The 20790-nt window shown below is 46.0% G+C and overlaps 2 protein-coding genes across 4 annotated transcripts in view; one reads left to right on the top strand and one right to left on the bottom strand.

Moving 5' to 3' along the window:
• The window catches only part of TYSND1 (trypsin like peroxisomal matrix peptidase 1), a 1185869-nt gene that overhangs the window by 758315 nt on the left and 406764 nt on the right, over positions 1 to 20790 (bottom strand). The gene's annotated exons all lie outside the window — the stretch shown is intronic.
• Positions 17222 to 20790, top strand: part of FAM241B (family with sequence similarity 241 member B) — a 158799-nt gene continuing 155230 nt past the window's right edge. For 2 of the 3 annotated variants that reach the window (XR_010838953.1, XR_010838952.1), the window contains exons 1-3: positions 17271 to 17348; positions 18481 to 18630; positions 19342 to 19633. Coding sequence is in view for 1 of the 3 variants with exons in the window: in XM_059053284.2 (XP_058909267.1) it covers positions 18538 to 18630; positions 19342 to 19611 (363 nt within the window). In the remaining 2 variants the exon portion in view is untranslated. Of the gene's footprint in view, positions 17349 to 18480; positions 18631 to 19341; positions 20136 to 20790 lie in introns of those variants that run through there. The other variant, XM_059053284.2, reaches the window with a different exon arrangement.

Here is a 20790-nt window from a genome sequence, read left to right as displayed (position 1 = left end):
TTGGCTTCCTGACTTGACCTATTAGGACTCCTTTGAAATCTTGGTTTGACACAAGGGCCAGCAAACTATAACCAGCCACCTGTTTTTTAAATAGAGTTTTGTTGAACACAGCTATGCTCATTGATTTAGGTGCTACAACAGCAGAGTTCAATAGTCACAACAGAGACTTTATGGCCCACACTGCCTAAAACATTTGCTAACTGGCCCTTTACCAGAAAGTTTGCTGACATGTTTTAACAGATGAATCAGTCAAGGTCCTGTTAGAAAAAGAGAAAGTACTCTAGGTACTTCAGCTGAGGGAATTTAATATAGGAAATTGGTCAAAGAGGTGTTGGAAGCAAAAATTACCTGAAGGTGAAAAAGCAAAAAGTTTATGCCAAGGGAACACAGAGTAATCACTACAGGAAGCAGCTACTATCTCTAGGAATGGGGGTTAGAATCTACAAGTTCAGAGCAGGGTTTCCTTGAAGCCAGAGCTCAGAGCTCTGAGGAAGGGCGTTGGCTGGTGCTGATACTGCTAGCTAAGGAGGAGTGACGAGACTCGTGCTGAGATTGCCAAAGGAAGATGGAAGTTTCTTGCCTAGAATCAGTTTCTACTGTCAGGGCCACTGTTGGGGCCATGCTGATAGGAAACTCCAGCAAATAGGAGGAGCAAGTCCCTTCTCACCTCTTCTTGTCTGCCAGTCTCCCTCTAGTGACCCCTGTGGTCAAACCTTACAGGAAGCTGGCAGGTAAAGCAGGTATGTGGTTTGCACAGTCAGTTCCGGCACAGCAGAGCAGAGTATAGAAGGAGCTGAGAAATCAAAACAGTGACCTGCCCCATAGACCAGGATAATGTTAGAGCTGCTAGTTAGCTTCTGTCTCAAGCTCTCCCCAGGCCTGGCAGAAGGAGTAGGGTAGCAACAGAAATAGCCCTATCTGTCCCATAGACTTGCCCTGCTTGGGCCCTACAGGTCTTCTCCTATCTGTGGGCAAGTCACAGGGAAAATGGTCAGATTAATGGGTCTGAGTCAAAGATGTGCTCTAGGGACTGTTGGGATAAGCCTATGTCCCAATAAAGAACATTCTTTTCCATCCGAGGATAAGCCTTGACAGATATATCTGCTTCCTTTGCAGCTCAGATTACTATTATGAGTCTCATTAGCTCTGATTCATATCTGACTGGGGTTGTATGTCCATCTCTGACCCAGTTATTAGGACAAGAGGAATGAGATGCTCTGACTGGCTTAGCCTGGGCCACATGCTCCATCCCTGGAATACTGGGTATGAAGATGGGGAGGGGAAATGAGGGGTCCATTTCATCTCAATCAAATGGACTCAGAATGGGAAGGAAGAGTTCCCCCAAAGTCAAGCCACTGCAGTGTTACCAGAGGGAATGGTCAGTGCCCTATTAGAGTGTGAACAGAGTGTGGTGAGAACACAGAGGGGCCAGAGATGATTCATCTCCAGGCTGGGAAGACAGCACAAATCATAGGTTCTACTGGCAACATGGGGGTTATTACAGGACTTGGCCAGAAAATCCAGATGAGCCTGGCTGACCCAGAGTTCAGACAGACTCACATGGTAGCGTGGCTGATTGGGTGATCTCAGTGTCAGGCAAGAAGGAGGGGGCATGGGGTGGGGCGGGGCTAGGTTGCCAAGCGTATCAGACTTGGGGTCACTTAGTGACTCAATAGATGGCTATATGAAGAGGGGTTATAGGAGGAGGAAGAGGTCCATACTAGCAGCAGGAGGCCCTCCAGAGCCAAGATAGAAAGACGATATGGCTGGACTACCACGAGCTGCCCTAACCGTGCAGGGCCAAGCCCGCCCTCTTCTGCCATGAGATACGGCGATTTCCCAGCAGGCGGCAGCATCTCTGGAATAGTCCCTGCTTTCCCTGAGATCCCCCCTTTGCCATTCCCTGGCTCTGCTCTAAGTTGCAAGGAGCTGACCTTGGGTTATGTCTCCTGGGCTCTCAGCAGAACTTGTTTCTGCCTGGGATCAACCAGTAGGAGACACTGGTGGGAGATTAAAGTGTGGGAAGAAGAGAAACCAGGCTATTTCTCACCTTTCCTATCTATCTAAGGTGGCATCTCCAGCAGCAAATTTACCAGTTAAGTTTTTTTTTACTTCTCTTCCATGCCTCTGGTCTTTCACCACTATGTTTGATGTTATTGGTAGGTTTTTCATAGATGGCCTTTATCAGGTTGAGGAAGTTCTTTTCTGTTCCTAGCTCACTTAGACTCTAAATCATGAATGGCTGTTGAACTTTGTCAAATGCTTTTTGTGCATCTATCAAGGTGATTTTGTACTTTTTGTCTTTTATTCTTTAATGTGGTGAATTTTATTGATTGATTTTTAAAAAATGTTAAACCAGCCTTTCAGTGCTGAGATAAAATGTACTTGGTCATGAAGTATTATCCTTTTTATATATTACTTTAATAGATTTGCTGATATTTTGTTAAGGACTTTTACTTCTATGCTCAGGAAGGATATTGGTCTGTAATTTTCTTGTGCAGTTTTTTCAGTTTTGTTATCAGAGTTTTTCTGGCCACATGAAAATGAATTGGCAGGCTGTGCCGGTTATCAATCTATTGCCTATCAACTCCCAATCCTTTCTTCTTTACCTGCTCTGTGATCAAGGAGATGGTCATGTAAATATTTCACCTTGGTCAGCAGGCACCATGTTAAGCCTTGTCAGTAGAGGATGCTCGAGGGACACTGGAGGAGAGGAGGATTTTCTCTTCTTCCTGTAGCATGAGCTCCCAGTGCTTAGGTAGATCAGCATGGTGGCTCCTCCACCTCCCTGTTCCTGCAGCACGTGGCAGCAAGCGGCCTTCCTGGGTAACTCCTCAGGTGGCAGTGGAGTGGTGCTGGTGAGGTACTTCCCCATAAATGGCCACCCTAGCAACTTTGTAGCAGGTTCCAAGGCACAGCACCTCACTGTGGATGACTTCCCTCTGCACCTCAGAGGACAGGGTTCCATCAAGTCACATGGTACCTCAGGCACCTTAGCCCTCTCCACGGTCCAACGTGCCATGCCATGTCCTCTTCAGTGAAGTCTGGATCTCAGCCCAGGGAGGGGGCTATTTATGATTGCCCTAGCTCAGCCCCTAGGAATAGCGGCTACTCATTATGTTTGCTATTCCAGTGTTCTTTAGGGTTCTCTTTCACTCTTACTAGACAATTTCCCCCTTTCCCCTTAATCTCCTGTTAATACTTCTTTATATGAAACTTCAAATTACCATTTGGATTACCATGTAGTTTCTGTCTCCTGATTGGACCCTGAATGATACACAAGTGCTCCCTCCTCTTCTATTTTCCAAAAGAGTGCTTAAGATTGATATTATTTCATTTTTAAAATTTGTTCACAATATTTTCTCATTATTCTTTTAAAGTCTGTAGGATACCACCCATTTCAATCCTGATACTGGTATTTTGTACTCTCTGTTGTTGATAAGTCTAGCTAGGGGTTTATCAATTTTATTAATCTTTCCAAAGAACAGACTTTTGTCTTTACTTTCTCCTTCATTTATCTCTTTCCATTTCATTGAATTCTGCCCTTAATTATTATTTTATCTTCTGTTTACTTAGGATTGAATTTCTTCTATTTACTTCTTTTTCTAGCTTCTTAATGTGGAAACATAGATAACTGATTATTTTATAATATAGATGGTATTTTATAATATAGATGGTATAGATGGCATAAATGCTTTACCTCTAATGTAATTATTAATGTGGTTGGGTATAAGTGTATCATCTTGCTACTTGTTTTTCATTTGTTCCTTCAACTTTTTGTTCCTCCATTTTTCCTTTTCTGTCTTCTTTTGGGTCAATCAAATGTTTTTTAGTGTTCTAACTCATTTATTCTATTGGCCTTTTAATTCTATACCTTTTCACTACTTTTATTATTTCCTTCCAAAAGCATGATGCCATTTACCTGTCCTCTCCATCCTTTGTGCTATGTTTGTCATATATTTTACTTCTACCTATGTTATAAACCTATCTTACCTGATTGTCATTTTTGCTTTAAACAGTCTATTTTATTTTAAGGAAATCCCAAGAATAAAAAATAATATAGCCTTTTATATTTACCTACTTATTTACCATTTTTGGCGCTCTTCATTTCTTCCTGTAGATCTAGTTATCATTAGATATCATTTCCCTTCAGCTTGAAGAACCTCCTTCAGCATTTCTTATAACCCAGGTCACTGGAGACAGATTATCTCTGATTTCATCTATCTCATAATGTCTTTATTTTACACTCAACTTGAAGGATGTTTTTGGTGGCTTTAGGATTTTGGGGTTGACATTTTATTTTTCTGTTTCAGCACTCTAATGATGTCATTTCATTGTCTTTTGGTGTCCATTTTTTTTCTGATGAAAAGTCACATGACTTTTCATTCATATCATTGATTCTCTATACATAATGTGTCTTCTCTAATTGCTTTCAGGATTTTCACTTTATCATTGGTTTGACTATGATGTGCCTAGGTGTGTTTTTCTTTGTATTTACACTACTTGGAGTTTGCTGAGCTCCTTGGATCTGCAAGTCAATGTTCTTCACCAGATTTGGGAAATTTGGGGTTGTTATTTCCTCAAATTGTTTTCCTGTCTCGATTTTACTCTCTTCTTCTGGGACTTTAATTATATGCATGTTAAATGACTTGTTATTGCCTTGCAGGTCTCTGAGATTTTGTTTAAATTTTTCCAGTATTTTTTCCCTCTGTTCTTTAGATTGACTTATTTCCCTGACTTTTTCTGCTGCTGTCTCCATTCTTATCACATCATAGCAAAAGTACTTGATATTAGCAGCATGGTTTATCACTGATAGTATTAATCACGATCATTTGGGTGAGATAGTGTTTGTCAGATTTCTCCACTGCAATTACTTTTTTCCTTTCCATACTATAATTTTTGGAAGCAAGTCACTAAATGCTGTCCACACTTATGATATGGAGAATTAACCTCCCATCTGTGGAGGAGTAAATATTTACATAAATTATTTGGAGTTCTTCTGTGTGGGAAATTTGTCTTTTCTTACTATTCATTTATTTATTCAATCATTTATTTATATCAGTATGAACTCAGAGCTGACAGGATAGGGTATACTGTTAGACCAGGTCTGGTCCACATAGTCACCTTTGGAGCTGGAAGTGGGATTAACTCCAGCTGAACTAACTGGATCAACAGTGGAGAAGGGCCCATTCCTTCAGGAGAGGATTCATTCAGCTTGGCCTGCTGATATCAAAAGAAAGGAGAACACATGCTGGGCAGGCTAAAGCAACAGGTGACCTTTCAAAGATCTTTTACAGGCAAAATAGCCAAAATGTCCAGGATACAATTGAAAATCACAACCCAGGGCTCTAAGAAAGCCCTAAACACAATTTATGTCAGACGCTGGAGAGGAACAGGAATATGGACTCATGGTATAAAGAGCTAGAAGCAAAGAATGTGTGTGTAGTAACTTTACACTGGTGATCTTAAGCTTTAAAGTACATCAATGTGATCATGACATGTGACAAAGAGTAGCTTTCCCTGTGTGATCAATTGCCTAAAAGACAAAAAAAAGGGCTGATAGAAACAGAACATTATATCATCATCATATATTAACCTGAAACTGAAAATTCAGCATTGCAATAAAGATATTGAGCTTCATCAAGAGTAATTTAGTAATTTTTAAGTTAATCATCTGTCTTAGTCAGTTTTGGTTTTTATAACAAAAACACCATAGATTGGATGGCTTAAAGAACAAACATTTATTTCTCACAGTTCTGGAGACTGGAAGTCTGAGGTCAGCGTGCCAACATGGTTGGGTTTTACTTTCAGCAAAATCTAATTTCCAATCCTGTCTCATTCTCCCATTACTGGAAACCGTTTTTATTAGTTTTTGGTTTATCCTTCCAGTGTTAAATATATAAGGAAATGTATGTATGTATGTATGTATAATGTATTTAGTTGTTTGTGTTTGTATTTTCCCTTTTCTTAGATAAAAGACACCACTCTATACATTGTTCTGTACCTTGCCTTTTTCACTTGGCAACTATCACTCCATAGTTGTGTATCTGTAACTGGATTTTGAATGAGCTAGACTTGCTAGGATGCAAATAGAAAGCAGCTATAGATATCATTTCTCCCCAGCCCTTTTAAACTGGCTTTTCCATCCTATTCTTCTTTGCCCCTGGGTGAGACCTCTGGCTGTTTTCAGGGCTTTCCCAATCACTAATAGGTAATGAATAACATCTTTTTCCAAATCTTAGAATGTTCAGTCCAGTGTACTATAAGAACTCCAACTTAATTTAGGGCTTCTCACTTCCCTCAGCCTAGACCTATAGCAGATTGGGAGCCCTGCAGGGGGACAAGTGAGCTTATGGGAGGTGTGATCAACTTCTCTCTTCCTTCTCCTGCCCACCTCCCTAGCTGCTGGTTTCTACCCCAAAGTGGGAAGAATCTGGAAAGTTCTTGCCTGACTGCTATAGTTGTCACCAGGTGCTGGTGCTCTGTGGCTGTGGTTCTTTCCAAATGCTGATCATCTCACTCTAGAAGTAGCTTCCTGGGTTCTTCACAGACCATCCCTCTCACTAAGGATTTCTCACCTACAGCTCCCTTGGCACAGACATTGTCTCCACTTACTGTTTCTGTATATGACCCCTCTCTGCCCCTTGGTTTCTGGGGGGTCACCTAGTCCCTTCACACTCTCAAGGTGACCAAACCTGGCTTCCTTCTTCAGATTCCACATATGACCCAGAGGAACTCACGGATTCTTTGCCTGCCCACTTTCTGCTTTTCTCCCCTCAGCTATCCCAGGGCAGCCTCAACCCGGCTTTTTTCTTTAGGCTTTTCAGATGTGAGTTGGACACCAGTTCCTGCAACCTTCAAACTCCAAGGAACACATGTCAAACTCTACATGGTTTTCCTGAGGTCCCTTAAGTTGGCTTGACGTCCCAGAATGTAGAGGAAATGCTTAGCATGCTTAACAAGCCTCTTAAAAATTCTTCACAGCCCACTTCCATATCTTCAGAAATTTCTTTGTCTTCGTTTTTTACTGTCTGTTTCCTCACTCTGCTCTGAGTGTCCTCCTGGGCTTGTGTCAGGGCTGCAGGAGGGGAAGGTCACATGTATGATGATGGGTTGCTGATAGCAGTAAACGTGCACAAGGCACTATGTGCTAAGGGCTCGACAAGGCTCATCCTCATTAATTCCCATTGCAAACATAGAGGATGGGAATTATCACCCCATTTTACAGATAAGAAAACAGGTTCAGAGAGCTTAAGTCACTCGCCAGAGGCGACCCAGTTGGCAGCAGCAAAGTGAGCAATAAGATGGAAGCTTGACTCTGAGTTCAGCCCTTCACCCTTGGGCTGTCTGGCTGATGAGGCCAGGTTGGGGGAATGGGGATAGGTCGGGGGTGGGTGAGTGGGGTGGGTCCTGCTCGTGGGCGTGGCAGGTACTGGTGACTCTCTGCTGTCCTAGAGAGCCTCACCTGAATGGCACACATTGGGAAACTGAGTCCCACAGAGAGTCACAGCCTGCTCGGGTGCCGTAGCTCTGTCCTACCCCACGGGCATTTCCCCACACTGGGGTGAGGGCTCTGCTACCCTTTCTGGTTGTTTTATTTCCTGCTCTGGAAATAATGGAAGATGATTCTGGGAGACACTATCGGTTCTTGTAGGGCTTAGGGATGGTCCCCCTCAATTCCCCCCCTACTGGCTTCCCTCCCCGGCAGGCCATAGGGCCCAGCACCATTGAAATTTCAGTCCCAAACCTCAGCCAGGCCCTGAACATATGTTCCACCCTGAAAGGAACAATGAGCTTAATTAAGACCCCACAAAAAGCGCTTGGCTGGGCTGGCCTCATTCTCTGCTTTTGGTTCCTTTTTTGCTCACCCCACCCCCACACTTCTGTTTCTGCAGCTCCCTCTGTGGAAGGGATGAAAGGCGTCCAGGACCCTTCCGGCTCCTCTACTCTCCCTGCTCGTCTTTTCTCACAGTCTGACCTCTCTCCACTCTTCTGAGCCCTGGAGTAGAAGAGGCCGCTGGTTCTGGGGCCAGACTGCCCAAAGCCCTCATGCCCAGCCCAGCTGCAGAAGCAGGAGGCCAGTGAGGGCCTGCCTGGCTTCCAGTTCCTGAAGGGGTGCTCCAAGCTGGGACCTTCTGGCTTACCCCTGGGCTCAGCCTGGCCTGGGCCAGCAATCTGGTCTGGATTTTAGTGGGAGGTGGCCTCATTGACTCTAAGGTGGAGCTCCAGTTCTTGGGCCCAAGACCACGGGCCTGTGAAGGCTTATTGATGGGTCTAACACAGCACAGGTCCTCGAGGAATTTTTATGCTGAATGAATGTACAACTTTTTACTTATTTAGCAAAGCTCATGCCCAGTTTACTGCATGCCTGAGAGCTATTAATCTTCACACTAGGTACTATTATTATCCTTATTTTTACAGATGAGACAACTGAGGCACAGAGAGGTTAGGCAAATTGCACAAGGTCACACAGCAAGTAGGTAGCAGAGCCAGAGAATTCAAATCCAAGTCAACTGAACCCAGAGGCCATACACTTAATCCATACCTAGGCAGCCTCTAATAAAAGAATAGACCCATTTGACCATGACCTGGATAGACTGACTCCTTCCTCAGTTCTGTCCCCCGACCTTCCCTGTGCAGTTTAACAAATTATTATAGAGTGAACATTCATGAAATTACCAACCAGGTCAAGAAGTTGAACATTGCCAGCCCCTTATAGCCTCCCCTGCCTACCATGTGCATACGCCTTGCCGTGCACAATTCCTCTCTCTCCCCTAGAGCTAACCACTAAATTTTGGTAATGCTTTTCTTTATACTTTTATCACCCAAGTATGCATCTCTAAATAGTATAATTCAATTTTACCTTCTTTTGATTTTTATATAAATGAAACCATGCAGTAAGATTCATTTTGCTTCTGGCTTCTTTTGTTCAATATTGTATTTTTTTTCTTTTAGCATGGTTTATTTAGTTTTAAAGATAGGGCTACAGTGGTATAGTCAGATGACCTGGAAAGGCTCGTCAGCACTGTAGGAGGCTGTGGGGCAGTCGAGGCACTCTCGTCAGGCAGCCTGAGGAGTTTGTAAGTCAAGGTAGTCTGTCAAATCGGAGGAGCTGGAGGAGTATTATGGATCCCTTAGCCCCGGGTGAGCAGCTCTTTTCTGGGTTGCACAGCCATTCTTTATCTTCCTTCTGGGTGTGTGATAAGTATTTTTTAAGTACCTTCGCAAATTTTCTTGGTTTGACCTCTTTCTCCAGCTATTGCTTCAGGACCCATTCCATGCTGGCTTTGACCAGTTTTCTGCAGGTAAAACCTGAAGGTCTCTCCTCAGACATGTGCTGCTGTGGGTCTTGATGTCAGCCCTTGATTTCACTCTTTTTTTTTTTTATTTATTTATTTTTTTTTTTATTTTTTTTTTTAACATCTTTATTGGAGTATAATTGTTTTACAATAGTGTGTTATTTTTCCCTCTACAACAAACTTGATTTCACTCTTGATGGGTGCTTCTCTGACTCCCCAGCATGGATTTCCCATGCATACAACATGCTAAGCAAAAATATGGGTAAATAAAACAGGCTTTCCTTCTCCTCTTACGTTTTCTAAATTATGTTTGACCCTTGAAACTAAAATGATAACACTGTCTGATGTAGTTCTAAATATATGTAGAGTAAATGTTTAAGACAATTACATTACAATTGGGAGAGTAAATGGATATAAAAGAAAGTAGGTTCTTATATTTCACTCAAACTAGTAAAATGATGTCACCAGAAGACTGTGATGAGTTATGTATATGTAATATAATATTTAGAGTAACCACCAAATAAGATATATAAAGAGATATAATAAAAAGTACTATAGATAGGGACATCCTTGGCTGCCCAGTGGTTAGGACTAAGCCATTCCACTGCAGGGGGCATGGGTTCGATCCCTGGTTGGGGAACTAAGATCCTGCATGCTGTGTGGAGTGGCCAAAAAAAAAAAAAAAAAAGAAACTATAGATAAAAAAAAATGGAATTCTAAAAAATGTTTAAATAGCCCACAGAAAGGCAGGAAAACAAAAACAGAAAAATGAAAAAACAGAACAGACTGAAAGTGAAAAATAAATCAGTAGACTTAAGGTCTAACATACCAATAATTACATTAAATTTAAATGGCCTAAATATACCAAACATAAGGCAGATTGGAAAAGTGGATTAAAAAATAGGCCATCGATAAGAAACTCACTTCAAATATAACAATATAGGCAAGTTGAAAGTGAAATTATGGGAAGAGAAGATACCATGTAAATATTAATGAAAAGAAAACAGAGTAAAGTAGACCTCAGAAAGGAAAATTACCAGAGACAGACAAGGACATTATATATGACAAAATAGTCAATCTACCAAGAAGATAGAACAAACCTAGATTTGTATACACCGAATAATAGAGTTCCTAAATATGTGAAACAAAAACTGATAGAACTGAAAGGAGAAGTAGACAAATCCACAATTATATTCAGAGACTTCAACACCCCCTCTCAATAATTGATAGAGCAATTTGAAATGAAATTAGCAAGGATATAGAAGAACTCAACACCACCATCAACCAACAGTATATAACTGAGATTTGTAGAATATTCCACCTGAAAGCAGCAGAGTACATATTCATTTCAATCACCTATGGAACATTCACCAAAATAGCTTCTCTGGAAGAGAAGTTGGGAGGCAGCATCATCATCTTCCTGGAGGGCAAGGCTTTGTGAGCCCCCTCCAGCCCCCAGCCTAGAGTATCTGGCAGCCCCAGACCTGCCCATGGGAGTTGCAGTCGGCCCTCTTCCAGCCAGACCAGAAGGGCTGGAGGGATCCCAGCAGGGGGAGCCCAATCCCTTCACCCCAGTTGCCAAATAGCACCCCCCAACCCCACCCCCTGGACCTTCCTCCTCTCTCCATCCCTCACAGTTCTGGCCTTCCCAAACCACTTTTTATCTGATTCCTCTTGGGTTGAAGCAGACCAAGTTCCCCCCAGGCATCCCATTTTTGGGGGGATTGTATTCTTTAATGACACTGCAACTCCCGCCTTGTTCCTCCCCTTTCCATTCCCTTCCCCTCCCCTTTCCCCTGATGCCAACTTCTAACTGCAGTGTTGAAAAAAAAAAAAAAAAAGGTTTGTTTTGGACTGCAAAACAAACCTCAAAAAACGTTGAAGAACTGAACTCATACAGAGTATGTTTTCTGACCACAGTGGAATTAAACCTGAAATTAATAACAGAAAGATAATGGGAAAATCTCCAAACACCTGAAGACTAAACATCATTCTTTCAAATAATCCATGGGTCAAAGGAGAAATAACAAAGGAATTAAAAAAATTCATTGAACTAGGACTTCCCTGGCGATCCAGTGGTTAAGACTCTGCGCTTCTACTGCAGGGGGCACAGGTTTGATCCCTGGTCAGAGAACTAAGATCCCACGTGCTGCGCAGCACGGCCAAAAATAAATAAATAATAAAATTTTTAAAAAATAAAAAATTCGGGCTTCCCTGGTGGCGCAGTGGTTGGGAATCTGCCTGCCGATGCAGGGGACGTGGGTTCGTGCCCCAGTCCGGGAAGATCCCACATGCTGCGGAGCGGCTAGGCCCACGAGCCATGGCGGCTGAGCCTGCATGTCTGGAGCCTGTGCTCCGCAACGGGAGAGGCCACAACAGTGAGAGGCCTGCGTACCGCAAATAAATAAATAAATAAAAAATTCATTGAACTAAGTGAAAATGAAAACACAACATATCAAAATTTGTGGTGCACAGATGAAAAGCACTGACAGGGAAATTTATAGCAGTAAATACTTACCATAGAAAATAGGAAAAGTCTCAAACAAATAATCTAAGCTTCTACCTCAAGAACTTAGAAAAAGAAGAGCAAAATAAACCCAAAACAAGCAGAAGGAAAGAAATAATAAAGAGCAGAAATCAATGAGATGGAAAACAAAAAAAAAATAGAGAAAATCAATAAAACTAAAGCTGTTTCTTTGAGCAGAACAATAAAATTGACAAATCTTTATCAAGAATGAAAGAAAAAAAGAGATGACACAAATACCAGTATCAGGAAGGAAAAATGGGATATCACTGCAGACCCTGCAGACGCTAAAAAGATAATAAGGAAACACCACAAACAACTCTATAAACAAATTCGACAATTTCAACAAAATGGACCACCAGTTTCTCCAAAAGCATCTTACAGCCTCAGCCAACCTCAAGAGGAACTCTGGAGCTGAAATTGCTCATGGGTACCTCCTACCTCCATCAGTCATTGAATGCGGGCAGCCTCTGGGAGGGCTTGACCTTAGGTGAAGTGTCTCTGTGGTGAAGCAATCTGTGAAGGGGCTGATGGCTGAAGGCTGCCCTGATGGTCTCCCAGAAATTAGGGCAGCAAATCCTTCCTTGGAGGGGGTCTGGCCAGCAATCCTCATGTCTCCCACAGTCCACTCCTTGTACCACTCATATCTCCTTTCTAAGGATTCTGGTGGGTCTTTCTGAGAAACACTAGTGGGACAAACTATAGTCCCCTCTGCTGTAGCTGCAAATGGTCCCTCCACTACCCCTTGGCTAGCACCTCTTTTGGTTTTAGTGACTCACCTGGTGGCATGACCCAGACCCTTGTCCCTGAGGGCTCTGGGCTCCTGGTCACATGCCCTTCTCAGGACAGAGTTGCTGCACCTGCCCTTTACCATTACATTTGGGTAAAGGAGAACCCAGAGGCATCCAAGTGGATCACCTGGGTGCCAAACATGGTCTGCCTGTCCCCATTTTGTAAGAGCAGCCCTACCTCCCCTGGTGATCAGGACCAGTTTCTCCTGCCAAGACAGTGACTCCTCTGCATGCCTACGAGTCTCCAGAAATAGGAACTCAAAGTACTCAGGCTGCACTCTTAGCTTGAGAGGACTCTTGCTGTGTTCTCTGGTACCAGTTACTGCTGCTTCCACCCCTTGGTTCCTGAATCCATGTCTAATTAGAGACACAACAGCCTGTAAAGGTCTCTGATTCAAGGTATTGAATGCATACTTGAGAATGACACCCCATCCTTGCAGAGTACTGCCTCTGAGCTGGAATTTGGCTGTGACTTCAGTCGGCTGTTGTAGTGTGTTCTATCAGGCCAGTAGCCTCTTTTTTAAAAATATTTTTGTCTGTGTGTGTGTGTGTACCAATTTTAAAGTCTTTACTGAATTTGTTACGATACTGCTTCTGTTTTATGTTTTGGTTTTTTGGTGCCAAGCCATGTGGGATCTTAGCTTCCTGACCAGGGATCAAACCTGCACCCCCTGCATTGGAAGGCGAAGTCTTAAACACTGCACTGCCAGGGAAGTCCCTCAGGCCAGTAGCTTCCCGCTGGTGATATATGTGATATAACCAGTGAATCCCATGGTCATGAGCATGATCCTGCACCTGTTTTGCTGTAAAATGGGACCCCTGGTCTAATGCAATGTTATATGGGATCCCATACCTGTAGATTAAACACTCTGTAAGATGTATGGTGCTAGTTAAGGCCCTCCAGGCAGGAAAGGCACACACACCTGGAGTATGTGTCCATTCCTGCCAGAAGGGATCTCCGGCCTTGCCAGGCTGGGAGGGACCCAGTGAAGTCAACTTGCCATCAAGTAGCCAGATGGTCTCCTTAAGAATTGGTGCTATATTGGGGGCTCAGTGTTAGTCTTTATTGTTCGCATTTGGATATTCAAAGGAGGCAAGTGACTGTAATTATGATGATATACCTTGGGCAATGTTCCCCGTTTGGGGCTTGGGCTATTATACAAGTTAATCTTTGTTAGCACAGTGGAATTTGCTGCTTTGTATCCGAAGAGGCTTTAAGTTTGAGGGGCATCTACCACAGTGTTTTAAAAATGACTACACATCAGTGTCCACAACCTTGAGTGCCTATTCAGTCACCTGGAATGGAGATGCCTAGGCTTTACCTCCTAGAAGTTCTGATTCAATTGGTTTGGGCACCAGTGGTTTATGAAAGTTTCCTTTGGTGATTCTAATATGCAAGCAGGGTTGAGAACCATTGTATTAGTGGATAAGAAATCAAATGAGGTCTCGATTGGCATTTTCTTTCCTTACAAAATAGAAAATGTCACCGTATAGCTCATATGGAAAGGATAATATTGTTTTTGAAACTTCTTTTTCGTGTGTGTGTGGGGAGGGGCTACTAGGTTGTGATGTAAAATGTATTGCCATCAAAAGAGTTTGAAAAGCCACTGGTCCAAAGTAGTACTTGTCAAACTTCAGTGTATGTAAGAGTAACTCTGCAAAGACCAGGAAAACCGAAAGCACATTTTTACCGGGCACCTTCTGGGAGTAAGACATGACCTGGGGCCAGTCTTGTGCCAATGGCATTGGATGGGAGAGCACAAAGTAAAGAGGCAGCGGAGATGGGGCAACGCTGGGGGAGGCTGTTTGGTGGTGGCTAGATACAAAGAGCCTACAGTGCAAGCTGGGGGCATCCTGGCTCTGCCACTGACCTCGGAATGGTCACCCAGAGTTCCTCTGAGTCTCAGTTTCTTTATTAGCAAAATGGGAGCAAAAGCATACACCTTTCCTATTTCATAATCCAAAAAAGATGATGTGGTTTCTGGAAAAGCACTTTGGAAGTGGTAAGGACTCTGTACACATAGAGGTTATCATTACTACATGGAACAATCAGAACTGAAGTTTATATTGTTGGCATTAAAATTTGGGGATGGAGTGGGATTTAGATTGGGTGAGGAGGGCCTTTGGGCAGATAGTCAGGCCCAAGCAAAGCAGGACTTCGGGTGATATACTTCAGGGAGAGTGAAGAGACCCTAGCGGGCAGAGCTGAGGGAGGGAGTTGGTAAGAGTGTACTGGGGCCAGATTTGGACGGTTGTTGGAGCCTGCCAGGAGTGGGTCTTATTGGAGTAGACAATAGGGAACCATTGCAGGTTCCTTAGTAGGGGAGACATCTGAAGGAAGTGGAGAGGTAGGAAAAGTGATTCACAGCCTCCTGACGTTGTTTTAATTGGTAATGATAGGACTTTTCTAAGTGCAGTCAAACACTACTGCCTCCTAAAGCTGTTCTTGACCCCCTCTGGAGGGACTTACTTCCTTCAATGGGCTCTCACGGCTATCTCTGGCTAGACTGTGTCTATTTGGCAGCTGTTGTACCAGCTCAAGCCTTCCTAGAAACATCTCATTTCCTCCCTGGTTTCCCCAGCCCACAGAGGTCTCTCCCTTCTTGGGGTTCCTGGGTTATGAGCCCCACGTATGGAGCTCAGTTCATGGAAGGTAGTGGTTCTCTGTCCTGGCTGTTCATTAGAATCACCTGGAATTTGTTTTTTTAAAACCTCTTCATGCCCAGGTTGTATCCCACATCAATGGCACTGTCACCTCTGGGTTGGGACTCAGGCATTGGGATACTTTTTAAACATCACAGATAATTCCAATGTGCAGACAGTTTTGAGATCCACAGACCACCTCTGAAAATCGGGCATCCTGCCTGGGATTACCCCTTCTATGTATGCACTATACTCACCTGCAGCAAGAGTGTAGGAAGAAAGTATTAGGATTTCAGTTTATATTTATTTGAAATCCCATTCTTTTCTAATGTATATGCTTTACAATGTAGTACTTAATGTAGTGGAGCAGTGGCAATGACAGTGACTACTGAGAACATACTGCAGCCAGGCTCTCATCTAAGCACTTTACACTAAGCACTTAGTGCTTCACAAAAACTTGATGAAGTGGGTACTGTTATTGTCCACATTTTACAGATGAAGGAACTGAGGCCAGAGAGGTTGAGTAACTGGCCCATCACACCATCAGAAGGCAGCCGTGCCAGATTCCAACCCAGGCTGGCTCTAGCATCCACCTTTTATCCACAATGCCAATCTGCTCTCATAGCACACACGTATAATTTATAAACAAACAAATAAATAATACACAAATAAGATACAGATATCAGGGGTCCTGCTCAACATTTTTTACTGATAAGTTTTCTTTCTTTTTTTTTTTTTAGATGTTGGGGGTAGGAGTTTATTAATTTATTTATTTGTTTTTGCTGTGTTGGGTCTTCGTTTCTGTGTGAGGGCTTTCTCTAGTTGTGGCAAGCTGGGGCCGCTCTTCATCGCGGTGCGCGGGCCTCTCACTATCGCGGCCTCTCTGTTGCGGAGCACAGGCTCCAGACGCGCAGGCTCAGTAGTTGTGGCTCACGGGCCTAGTTGCTCCGCGGCATGTGGGATCCTCCCAGGCCAGGGCTCGAACCCGTGTCCCCTTGCATTAGCAGGCAGATTGTCAACCACTGCGCCACCAGGGAAGCCCGATAAGTTTTCATAATCAAATAATTAAACCGTGGTGGCAGAAGATGAGCCCTTGAGGCAAGGTCTAAGTCTCAATCTTTCTCTTCCCCCACCCAGGGGCTAGTGAGCATCTAGGTCTATATATGCTTAATAAATATCTGCTCCCAGAAACATCTACTGTTTGAAAATCATAACAATGGTTATCGACACTTGCCATGTGCCAGAGACTTTTATTCTTAATCTTCACAGCAATCCTGAAGGTAATTGCTATGTTTGGCCCCATTTTGCAGATGAGGAGACTAAGCAGTTCTGTAACTTGCCAGAGTCTGACTTAAGTTGTGGGATTGCTGAGCTTATTCTCTTCCACTGGTGAACAGGTCCACAGGGAACAGCTTATGAAGGTGGGCGGGTGTGGGGGGTGAAAACACTAGGAAAGAGGCAGAGGTTTATCGTTCACTCCTTTGCCAGGTGCCCTTCCTTATTTGCCTGACAGGTAAACTCCTACCTACCCTTCTTGCCCCAGTTCAAAGGCCACCTCCTCTAGGAAGCCTGCTTTCCTTCACGTTGCAGTTAGTTGCGCTTGCCCTGTGGTTCATGTGTCGTCTTCCCCACTGGGAGGTTCCACACTGGAACAGGAGCTGGAGTTCCTTGAGGACAGGGCTGGGTCCTACTTAAGGGGCATCCGCTGAGCGGGCTCAGCAAACTCATACGGGTGGGCTGAGCCTGTGCCACCCAGGCCAGAGGCGCCCCCACCCCGTAGGTTTTTCCTCCTCCTCTTCTTCTCCCTTCTCGTTGCTTTCCTTCTTCCTCCGCACTAGTCTCCTCCCTCCCTGCCCTGTGGTCCACCTGATCCTATCCTCGGTCTTCTCCCGCCCTCTTTCTCTCTCCCGCTCCTTGTGCCGCCCTGGGTCCGGCAGCTGAAGTTCCTCCAGAGGCCTACAGAGGGAGCTGCTGCGCCAGCTGCGGGGCCGTACGGCTGCGGCGCGCGCTTCCGGTGAGGTCAGGTGGGAGGAAGCGGCCTGGGAGCCGCGGGGACTGGACGCCGTCGAGGCCCGGGAGCCGCGCCCGCAGGTGAGTGTCCGGGTTCTGGTTGCGGGGGAACGAGGGCGCATCCCGCCCCTACCCCGGGCCTGGTCTCGGAGTCGGGCTCCGCGGCCCGGGCAGCGGCCTCTCCCACCCCGGCAGCAAGCCCACCCATCCCCGTTCCCCACCCCATCCCCCCTTAGTGTCAGGTGCAGGGAGGGCCCGCCGCACCCTCAGCCCACCCAGCGGGGCAGGATAACAAAGCACAAAAGGACTGCGGAGGACCTTTTGGACCCGCTTGGCCTTCTGCAAGGGCCAGCAGGCTTCAAAATGGCGACCCGCCAGCCCAGGCCACGGGCGAGAGAACAAGGGCTCTTAACCTTTTTTGGCGTGTGTGTCACGAGTGCTTTTGAGAATTTAGACGAAAACGGGCTCAATTTCTGAGAAAAATGATGGCTTTTACCCAGATTCGGGAGAGGCGTGGAAAGGGCCCCATCTCCAGCCCATGGACCCCCTTGTGGTCTGTGAGTGGGGCCTCAGCAGCATCCCTCATCCCATATTTCGGGAAGGCTGGCCGTGCCCGCCTGGTGTTACCTGAGAGGTGAGGGACAAGTGAGAGTGTGCCCTCTGCAGGAAAGTAGCTCTGAAGTGGGCCCGATCTCCCCCGGGGAGAAGGCCTGAGTCCTTAGCATCTCCCTGGACCATTTTTTAACGGAAGGGAAACGGAGACACTGGTGTCTGGACCGGTGTGTCCTGGACTCCCTACTAGGGCCAGAGTTCCTGGCTTCATGCTCTTTCTCTGCTACCCATGGATGAATGGTCGGGTGAGTGAGGTAGGCCCCTCTGGGTCCCTAGCTGTATCTGCCCTGAAGGAGTGTTGGGAGGTGTAAGTGAGATGAGCCTGGGTGGGCTTTCCACAGGGCCTGGGCCCCTGTTGTTGCTGGAGGTGGTGGTTAATAATAAAACTTCCTTCTCCGAGAATCTTTTTGATAGTTTTCCTAGTGGACGCAAACTCTGAAAGATTTTTGTTTGGCAAACAACTTGTATTTATTTCTCTCCTTTTCATTAGTTAAACACATTGCCTTACTCAACATGGGTCACCAATGTGAGCACCCAGAATTGCAGTTTCTCTCATTGAAAGCAAGCATCTCTTTAACTTTGGTAAATTTTTTTCCTTCAGGTGTTTTGAGGTCTGGGGAAAGGTGCAGCCCAGCAGGAACCCATAGCTCCTGGAAGGATGGTTCGGATCTTGGCCAATGGGGAAATTGTGCAGGACGATGACCCCCGTGTGAGGAACGCTACCCAACCACGCAGCAGCACCCCTCGACAGGTAGTTGCCTGGCCCCTGTGGAGGGGAGCAGCTGGCCTCCCGTCCTCTGTACCAGTTACTCCTTAGCTCCCAGAAGCTCCCTTACTGGTGATTAACCTTCTCTAGCCCGAAGTCCTCTTTGCAGAGAGCCGGGCTGAGCAGCATGGGGGTTTAAGACTTGGGGAAAACCCCAATAGATTTGTTGCCCAGCCCCCTGCTTCCCCAGCTCTCCTTCCTCCAGGCAGCCTTCCCAGACTTCAAACCCAAGAGCTCTCTCTCCCTTAACCTGGTCAGCAACCCCCACTGGAGACAGCATCTTTTAGAGTCTGTTGGATGAGAGGGAAGCTGGAGAGTAAGTGGAGGAACCCACGGCCACACAATGATGAGTTTAAAGGAAGGAGTGAGGAGTGTTAAAAATGCCTGCACAGATGCTGTGCCCTGGGTGTAGTCCCACCCTCCTTGCCCCCTTCCTCTTTTCTGTCCCGGGCAGCTTCTCCCTGACGTGACATAGGGAACATGGACTGGCATTTTCTGTGCTCTGAGAGCTTGCGACTCAGTGGGTGGGATCCCCATGGGTGGCATGTGAGGATTGCTGAGAAAGGCGGGCATGGCCCTGGGTGGCCGTAGGGGAGAGCAGGGCCCCACCCAGAGGGTTCCCTCCTGCCTCTGGTGCTTCAACTCCAGGGAAGCTTTCTCTGGATTCATTTGTCTCTCTCTGTCTTCACCTTCCAGAGCTTTCTCAGTAGGGGCCATGGAGCCCCGCTGGGGGGTCCTGGCCCTCGCCAGCAGCAGGTGGGCGCCAGGCTGGGTGCCTCTCAGTCCCCCTTCAGTGACCTCAACCAGCAGCTGGTGAACATGGGCTTCCCCCAGTGGCATCTGGGCAACCACGCCGTGGAGCCGGTGACCTCCATCCTGCTCCTCTTCCTGCTCATGATGCTCGGCGTGCGTGGACTCCTGCTGGTGGGCCTCGTCTACCTGGTGTCCCACCTGAGCCAGCGGTGACCTCCGGGGGCTGCTGGAGCAGGTGTGTGGGAGAGGGAGCTGCTGGGCCTCGGGGTGAGAGCAGGCACATGGGGAGGAGCTTCACTGGTGCCTTGGACGTGTGTTCAGAGAGCAGGTTTCCATGTTGTGTTAAGCATGAGGCAGAGGGCTCCTCTAGTCCAACGTTCCCAAAGGATCAGGTGATGCCCTCATTCCCTTGAGATGCATTTCGGTAGTATCAGGCATTAAGCACAAAGTCAGAGCAAGAAGGGGATTCCCTTTCCAATTCTCACCCAACCCTTTTATGCCAAGAAGAAAGTCTCTGCTGTGTGCCAATATGTTCTCATGCGTCTGGAACACAGGCTGACTTCCCCATTACTAGGGAGCAGGCCTTGAGCTTAGGGCAGTTGGGAAAGGGTTCCAGACTTTTATAGCTCTGTTTTGTTTTAATGGTATATTTTTATTGGCTACCTTTTATTTATGACAAGTGGTACTGGTATTCTACTTATTGTGGTGGCGTTTTCAATAAAGAAATTTAAGTAAAAGTGAGTCCATGTAAAGACATTCGTAAATAATTGTACAACTGCATGTAGATCTGGAAGATGTGGTGAAAGTGGTTTGGGAGGAATTGGGATTGGGGCACCAGGTAGAGGGGGGCATTTGACCTTGGAGGGTGGTTTCTAACCTTTTCCTCACGGGCTCTGAGAGCAGGGGCAGGGGGCCAGGTGAAGCCTGGACTTGGGCCCCTTGACCGATGCCTGGATAACTCTGGCTTACTCTGAGATGTTGGCCTTGTCTGGGGTGGTGTGGGAGAGATTCTCTGACCAGAAGGGCCAATGAGGCTGTGGGCTCAGGACAGCCGGGGTGCTGGCTTCCCTTCCCAGGGTCTCTGACCAGAGGCTGCTCAACCTCCCTCAGTCTCCTGAGGCTCTCATAGCCTCTAACCTCGGCACACTCTCCTTAGAAAGCAGGGGTCTTGGCGCTGACTACTCCGTGCACGTGGGCTGAGGGTGCCCTGCTCTGTGAGTTGAGGAAAAACCCTGGTGTGGTGGTCAGAGCCTCTGCCCAAAGACACCTGACCTTGAAGGCAGAGAAGGCTCCCCAACCCTGGCTGGCTGGACCCTGGAGGAAGCTTGCAGGCCCTGCTCTGCTTTGTGGGTCCATGACCTTGGACAGCTCACTTAATCTCTAGGGCCTTGT

This window comes from Kogia breviceps, chromosome 2 (genome assembly GCF_026419965.1).
Source record: "Kogia breviceps isolate mKogBre1 chromosome 2, mKogBre1 haplotype 1, whole genome shotgun sequence".
Lineage (NCBI taxonomy): Eukaryota > Metazoa > Chordata > Mammalia > Artiodactyla > Physeteridae > Kogia > Kogia breviceps.
The sequence above is the reverse complement of the archived record's forward strand: the minus strand, read 5'-3'. Positions and strand labels throughout refer to the sequence as shown.